Below are 7,893 nucleotides of genomic sequence, written 5' to 3' on the forward strand. Positions count from 1 at the left end.
AACGTTAACTACGAGTGATACAAAAAAGTGAAATACTCTCCTCACTTTTGCTTATGTTTTATTTTCTGTAGCAGCTGTACATCTTGATAATTCTCCATTTAATGTGTGATCTTCACATTTCATGATGATAGCAATTATCTCTGCATTTTGTGCTTTAGATGGCTTCTTATTGTACAGAAATGTCTGTGACACATGTTCAATACAAACATACATAACATACGCGTACATAGTCTACTAAGTAGACTAAGTAGACCAAAATGGAGCCTTACGGATACATTTTACACTCCGAAAGTTTTCATAAAGGGTTTTACTGTGTACGTTTGTATAAATATTGCAGTTTGTCCTCTCTGTATGTCCATATAGGCCTAAAGGCACTTTCAACCTGGATGCCAATGAGGAAATCTATTGAGATGAATGATGAACGAATGGTGCCAAACTGTCTACCCATCAGTGTTCTTTCAAAAACATTGGGGTTACCAAAGTTCACTGAAGAAAATGAAGGGAAAAACAAAGCAACAGAGCTTCCTTGACAGCAAAGTGGAAGATCGCCGACTGTGGGACTAGCTTTGAGACCACCATTCTATTGTCTCAACAATCTTTATTTATTCAAACATCAATTGGTTTGCTAGGAAGTTTGTGGGATGTTTGCCCCCCCCCCCCCCCGGACCATTTCGGGATCAGTACAATGAAAAAGCATGCAGTGCAGGAGATGCTGTACACTTTTTTCAAACATATTCACACATATTCACAAACATATTCACAGCACCAATGTGTCTGTTGTAACCCAAAAGATTAATCCTGGTGATTTGTGATGAACTCTTTCAGTTATAAGTCAATGATGCTTATCTTATCTTGCACATTATATTGGATTCAGAAATGTGAACGTTCATCACTGTCAATGGAGCGTTTAGACAAATGACAGCTTTTTCCATAATGACCTAATTTTTCCTAAGTCTCATTGTCCTGTACCAATACTCCCTTCCCTTTAACGGTAACCAAGTTCTACCGTGACCCATCTGTGTTTTGTGTGTGTGTGTGTGTGTGTGTGTGTGTGTGTGTGTGTGTGTGTGCCTCCGTGCCTGCCTGCCTGCCTGCCTACACTGCTCAAGTGCCGTATTCTTGACCCTCCCTTCCTTCCTGTCTTGATATACCAATAGAAAACGCCCAGGGTGGATTTCAGGGGCCAGAACAGAGGGGATGCCTGAAATCAACTAAAGACACACATATACAATACACACCCACTATCCCACACACACACACTGACACTTCAGACCTGAGTTGCCTAGAATTGTCAGAAGTAGTAGGCAGTCACAGTCAATCAGTCTCTCAGTCAGTCTCTCAGTCAGTCAGTCAGTCAGTCCGTCCCAGTCTTTTTTCTTTCTTTAATCATACAGTAGGACAGCAAATAAAGGATGAGTGCATCTGAATGGACAAGACTTCTATTTCTTTTCCCCCTCCTTAAACCAGGTGAGTGAATGACGTGTGTGTGTGTGTGTGTGTGTGTGTGTGTATGTGTGTGTGTGTGTGTGTGTGTGTGTGTGTGTGTGTGTGTGTGTGTGTGTGTGTGTGTGTGTGTGTGTGTGTGTGTGTGTGTGTGTGTGTGTGTGTGTGTGTGTGTGTGTTGTTGTTGTGGTCACATGTGTAGAGTTCAGATCCTAAACTATAAAATCTTTCTTATCATGTGCTTTCTTAGCCTTTTTTAAATAATCACTGATATATTGGAAGAATGTGATCTATCCTGCAATTATAAGAATTAACCATTTATAACTGTTGTTTTTACAAGATAGCATTCAGAATTTACAGATTTGTTATATTCCATGATACTGATCATGATACTGACCATGATACTGACATGACACTGACCATGATACTGACCAGGATACTGACAATGATACTGACGACACACACACACACTGGAGCCTGATCTATACTTCATCGTATGACACCGTCGCGTTGTGAGCTTGTAGATCGGCTAGCTGAGCGACACACATACACGTGCACTGTGCACACGTACACACCAATAATGAACTAGCATAGGGTGAGATCATCCGATAGCCAGGAGAACAACCTCGGGATTCCGTGGAACAATGGTCATAGAAAAGAAGAGTTGGGCAGGGTGTCCTTCCTTCCTGAGAGGAACGCACTGGGTGTATTCAGTGTGCCGGCCGGGACACAATGGTTCATAATAGATCAGCTAAATGCACTGTTATTCTATGACCTGGAAAACGATCATTGACCTATCACCCCCATGATCTAAAAAGACAAACACAGATATCACAGATCAGCATAGAGTGCAAGCTCAGGATAAACACACACATGATAGCCTAGAAAAAAATGGCTGCGACAACATAAGACGTGAACGCCCAAATATTTAACCACTTAAACCCCTTAAACCCTATATATGCTTAATTGACCAGAGTCCCCCAGAGGTCTATACTAGGCCCCTTCCTTTTTTCCTCTAGTCTATTAATGACTTCACCAAAAATAGCTACTAGCGCGTCAACGCATTGTGAGCTTGTAGATCTGAATGCCCAGAATAGGGAATCCAGTTGGGGAGGCCGGGCAATCTCTGTCGCTGCACTATAGGGAATACTACTGGAACTGGGCAGAATAGCATGTTCCTTCACATGCGTTACGCCCTCCCGGTGAAACCCCCCACTGTCAGGTGAAAAGAAGTGGCTGGTTGTCTACACCCTGCCCAAGACCAAACAGTGGTGGTCAGCAGTGACCGGGAGAAAAAGAAAAAGGAGACTTTCACATGAAGCCAGGGACTGAACCAGGAACCTTCCAGTTCCAGACTGACGCTCTATCTCCTAAGCCCCTGCTATAATGGCTAAAATATGCCACGCCATGTCATGAAATAAGTCATATAAGCTACTGTAGTGTAGACTATGCTCTCTCGGGAAGTGTATCAATAAAGGCTTGGTTAAATGTGCTGCCTTATGTGATTAAATGTCTCTTTTTACTGTTTCTTCTGTTTCTCCCTGACATCATATTCTTCAGTGACGACATCCCCTCACTTACTGCTTCCTTCCCCCAACCCAGCCATACACTCATCTCTAGCTTCCCCCTCCTTCACTACCCCCCCGTCCCCCACCACCCCTCTCATCAGTACCTTTATAGATACACCAGAACAAGAGCAATGCCCTCTCAGCATCACACCTCCCAGTTTGGTGGTCAGGTATGGCGAAACATACTTCAACACACAACATACAACATTTCAATTTGAGGGAAATTATCGGTATTTTAGACTGAGCACCCAGTAAAAAGATTGTATTTTTTCTTGTTTTTGTTTTACACCAAAATAAGTGTAAATCCTATAACATTTATTATCATACTACAGGTATGGTGATCCAGTGTCAGCTAACTGCTCCATAATGGGGATGGATTTTATGTTTATAGGCTGGAATGTTCCAGAGTTAATAGATGAGCCTATTATGGTAAGTGAAAAGGTGTATACGACACTATTCAAACTAATTTAGGTATTGGCAGAAAAAAGCCTCATCCTACCTACAGCAGAGGTATCTCGGTACACTGGTTTGTGACAGTGTAATGCTTAATTTCATTTTCACCAATTCTAGACTAAACTAAAGTAGACTAAAATAGACACATTTTCAGATATAACTGCTTTTTATGTCTATATACAATATCTAATATGAGTAATAACTAATTCTGTATGTACAAAACCACAGTAGCTAATCCTTGTTTGGCATTTGCATTACTTCTTCTTCCGGCATTGTGTGCTTATAGTCCATCCATTTAAAGTTTAAAACTTTGGAAATGTGTAACAAATCATGCATACATACATGCAACTAAACGTTGCAACCTTCACCAAAATGTAGGCCTACGTGAGCAGAAATTAAACACTAATTAAACCTATGTCCTGCCACAATGCTCAATTGACACCATATCTACACAGCATTGTCAGACTGTCCACAAAAGTTATAGCCAGAAAAACTGAGATGCCCAACCCTTCAATATTCCTTTGCTTGACTACTGTATCTTACTCACATTAGATTAGGGTGGCAGTAGCTCAGAAGGTAGTCGTAGAACCTTTCCCTTTGTGTTTAAGGTTGTGAGTTTGAGCCTTGGGTGATGCAGAATAAACATGTTAAAGTCGTACTCAGGTATTGTCCAGACAGTTATGCTGATCGACCCTCTTGTGTATCTAATTTGTAATTTTGTATTTTTCTCCTCTTCCTCTTCCTCAAAATGCCTGTCTCCATCCCATTGCTAAAATCTACCTTTCACAAAACCAAAAGTGTCAGATGTAGCCTAGTTGAAATTCTAAATGTAAGTCAAACATATACAGTTAAAGAAGACCACAATATAATGAGAATTATCATTCTCACTGGTCTCATTATGAATCTGTGTGCAGATCATAAAAGGCTAAGCAACAGCATTCTGGATACTTGTAAATATGTACCTGTCTTTTAAGTGTTTGTTACATCCTGATTTATGGCCTTTGAACGTCCACTGTAGGGGGACCCGATGGTCCAATTTCTGGTGTGGACGGTGAAGCCTATGGACAAATGGAGCGTGCGTCCAACATGCTTTAGACTCACTGATCTTTCAGGACAGTGCGACACTCAACTAGATATAACTGTCTACAGTGAGTCGATGCTTGGATTTTACTGAAGTGTTGAAGTCAATTTTAATATTTTAAGTCTTTGTACTAACACTCCACTGTGTGTGTGTGTGTGTGTGTGTGTGTGTGTGTGTGTGTGTGTGTGTGTGTGTGTGTGTGTGTGTGTGTGTGTGTGTGTGTGTGTGTGTGTGTGTGTGTGTGTGTGTGTGTGTGTGTGTGTGTGTGTGTGTACGTGTGTGTGTGTGTCCTAGAGCCTCCAGACAGTGTGTCCATCAGTTATGTGAACCACACTGGACCAGAGCTCGAGGCTCAGCAGTACACCCTGCAGTGTCAGGTCCAGGATGTAGCTCCTGTTCAGAACCTCACTGTGACCTTCTACAGAGGACAGAAAGCACTGGGTCCTCCACAGTCCATTAACAAGGATGAGAAGACACCAGTGAATGAGACCTTCTCTCTGAACGTCACCTCCAGCATAGAAGATGATGGGGCTGTGTACTGGTGTGAAGCCAAGCTGGACCTTGGACCAGACGGGCCTCAGCCTCCTCCTGTGGTGAAATCAAACAACCTCACAGCCACCGTCAACTGTGAGTCTGACAGATTTGGATCTCATTTAGACATGAGGCCGATTCTAAATCCTAACCTACGTTTTCTGGAAAAAAAATCATGTTGCTATATATCGTCTCTGTCGGGTGGAAACCTCATATGTCCAAAACTGTTACTATTCAGGATTCAAATCCAAACATATCAAAAGTAGCAGATCTACAAGCTCAAAACGCGGCGCTTTTTGCCGCGTTTCGAGCTTGCAGATCTGCTACTTTTAATTATTTTGTGTGACGCTGCAGTATGATCAAGTAGGGCAATAATTTACAACAAAGAAAACACAAAACGTTAGAATACGGGTGATAAGAGGTGTTAAATGATATTGAATGGACTTTCTCTTACACTGCTCACCTCTTCCTCCCTCTACCTTGAGGTTTCTCCCTCTTCAAGACTTCCATCTTTATTGCACTTTCTTTAAATGTGTACATATCGTTTCTGTATAAACGTGTTCCATTTATTTCTCCATCCCACCTGATTCCACCACTTCCTCTAGTTGGTCCCCAGTTCCTGTGCCCAGAAAAACTACAGGTCAGAGAAGGAGGTGAACTCACCTGCGAGGTGAGAGGAAACCCCAGCCCGTCGGTCACCTGGCGCAGAGACGGACAGGTGGTCGTCCCGCCCACACATTCAAACAGAGAGCATGCTGGGAAGTACACAGTCTCAGCACAGGGAGCTCGTGGGAAGCTTGACCTCACATTGGAAGTGGAGGTCATCACTGCCCAACCCACTGCCAAAGGTGAGTGGTTTAACACTGTAGTGAGAATGAGAATGAACCTCATTAATCTGAAGCATTGAAGAGCAGCAATTAGGAAAAATAAATTATGTAAACTAGAAGCCACATGACATGAGTTTAAGCTTGTATATATATATGTGTTATAAGTGGTTATGGCTGTAAGGACGTGTTTGATTTTGAATAAGCTTTGGCTTTGAATACAAAATTATAGTTCTGAATTAGACATGAATATAGAGTAATTACAAAAAGACCAAAAGTAACTCATGTGCCAAGAACAGTGTTTTGATTTTAATTGAAGTCTCTCTCTCTCTCTAGGTACTTCAAATGATTGTGGGCTTTTCCTTGTGGCTGTCCTTGTTCAGCTAACATGTTGGCTGGGAGACAACAGTTACTAAATGTAAGCTGTGACTGGACTTCCTTTGGTGTTTGGATAACTCCTGCTGTTGTGGATCCTTGATCCCAAGAACTTTTTGTCATAACTCTTCCCTGCAAAGATTCATCATTATGTTCTAATGAAACACAAATTCTCCTGTATCCACATCGACAGTGTACAAGATGTCAGCTTCCTCATTTAACATCATTACTTTCCCCTCCCCAATACCCATCCTTTTGTGCATTGCATTTAATTATTATCTTTATTTACTTAGGGGAGGTTCGCTGAGAACAAATTCTCTTTTTCAAGAACGCCCTGCTTCACACTCACACACATTAAAACCTGGGAGCTGGCCAGTACAACCATAGTGAGCAGCTCCACTGGAGCAGTTTGGGGTTCAGTGCCTTGCTCAAGGGCACTTCAGCTGTATTGGGGGAGGGGTAAGAGGTGGTCACCTCTGGGTTCCCCTCCCAGATTTCTTTCTGCCTGTCCGGGGAATCGAACCGGGAACCTTTCGGTTACAAACCTGCTCCTCAAAACTTTAGGCCGCAATTAGCACTTATCACACCGCTCCAGACTGATCCATTCCAGACTGGGAATCAGTCAGTTGGTCCATGATGGTCAGAATACCTCTTTGTTGTTGCCAAAAACATTTTGTTCCATTAAATTAGATTCTTAAAGGGTCACTTCGCTCATTTTCAACCTACCTTCATATAATTGTTCCTCACTGATTCTTATTGTAAGATGGCACCATTTCTGCTTCTTCTTCTAGCTGTCTCAGAGGAGCTCTGTAGATCATAGTTCAGAAACATACATAATAGAGACTAGAGGCAGGTTAGGTAACTTCAAACAAGATTTAAATGTTATTTTGTTTAAATGAATGCAAGAACAATGGATTCTATTTCAGCATGCTAACTTCACAGGAAGAGAAAGGCTGTAGTTTCTATTAGCTTGGAATCCCCATCGATGATGTCATTGGTAGGCAGGTTCCGGAACTGTCCATAGCCCACCAATGAGAGTAGACAGAAATTGTGTCATGCATCTTATGAGCATTAGTGACGACCCACTTATAAGATAAGGTTAAAAATGGGTCCTCCTTTAAGGAAATGCTTATTTTGCAAATATTCACTAATGACGCCTTACATCATCTTTGACCTTGGGCAGTGATATAAGCTTCCCACATATATTTTTTAAGAAAAATAAAGTTTCAATAACTTTTTCAACACAGATGTGGGGTTCTCTCCTATGAATTGATTTTCAGGACATCAAGAAAATGTGTTTATACGTTTAGGATGCCTAAACAATGTTACTCAGGAAATATGCCAATTCATCCATTGTTACTTTAACCATTCAGAGCATCTGAAGTGTAACATTAGTAGTCCATCAGTTACAGGCCGCATTTTGGAATTTGGCAAATTGGTACCAGTCAAGGTGGCCAATTTTAATATGCATTTTATGAAAGATATATTTCTGGTATATCCGAGTTTCACATTTGTTGCATGATAGGAGCTTGAAATTAGAAGCTTACGTTCAGGAAACAGTTCAATGTCATGCACCTCACTGCACACAACTGTATCAAAGATTACAGTTTGATAAATG

General features: G+C 41.6%; 1 protein-coding gene across 1 annotated transcript; it reads left to right on the forward strand.

The window, feature by feature from the left end:
• The first annotated feature begins 1,201 nt into the window (after nucleotides 1-1,201).
• On the forward strand, nucleotides 1,202-7,575 carry LOC311059078 (intercellular adhesion molecule 1-like). The gene is made up of 7 exons (XM_084076699.1): nucleotides 1,202-1,467; nucleotides 3,004-3,181; nucleotides 3,344-3,440; nucleotides 4,483-4,612; nucleotides 4,840-5,172; nucleotides 5,682-5,924; nucleotides 6,237-7,575. Exons 1-7 carry the CDS (start codon nucleotides 1,413-1,415, stop codon nucleotides 6,314-6,316), a joined length of 1,116 nt encoding a protein of 371 aa, XP_083932825.1. The 5' UTR covers nucleotides 1,202-1,412; the 3' UTR covers nucleotides 6,317-7,575.
• The last annotated feature ends 318 nt before the right edge of the window (nucleotides 7,576-7,893 follow it).

The sequence above is a fragment of the Gymnoscopelus microlampas genome (genome assembly GCF_963454915.1).
Source record: "Gymnoscopelus microlampas genome assembly, chromosome: 2".
NCBI lineage: Eukaryota > Metazoa > Chordata > Actinopteri > Myctophiformes > Myctophidae > Gymnoscopelus > Gymnoscopelus microlampas.

What these genes read in the sequence shown, in the direction of transcription:
- LOC311059078 (XM_084076699.1), top strand. Translation starts at nt 1,413, where the DNA reads ATGAGTGCATCTGAATGGACAAGACTTCTATTTCTTTTCCCCCTCCTT. An exon ending in CCTCCCAGTTTGGTGGTCAG is followed by an intron (nt 3,182 to 3,343) that starts GTATGGCGAAAC and finishes ATCATACTACAG; the next exon opens with GTATGGTGATCCAGTGTCAG. An exon ending in TGCCCAACCCACTGCCAAAG is followed by an intron (nt 5,925 to 6,236) that starts GTGAGTGGTTTA and finishes CTCTCTCTCTAG; the next exon opens with GTACTTCAAATGATTGTGGG.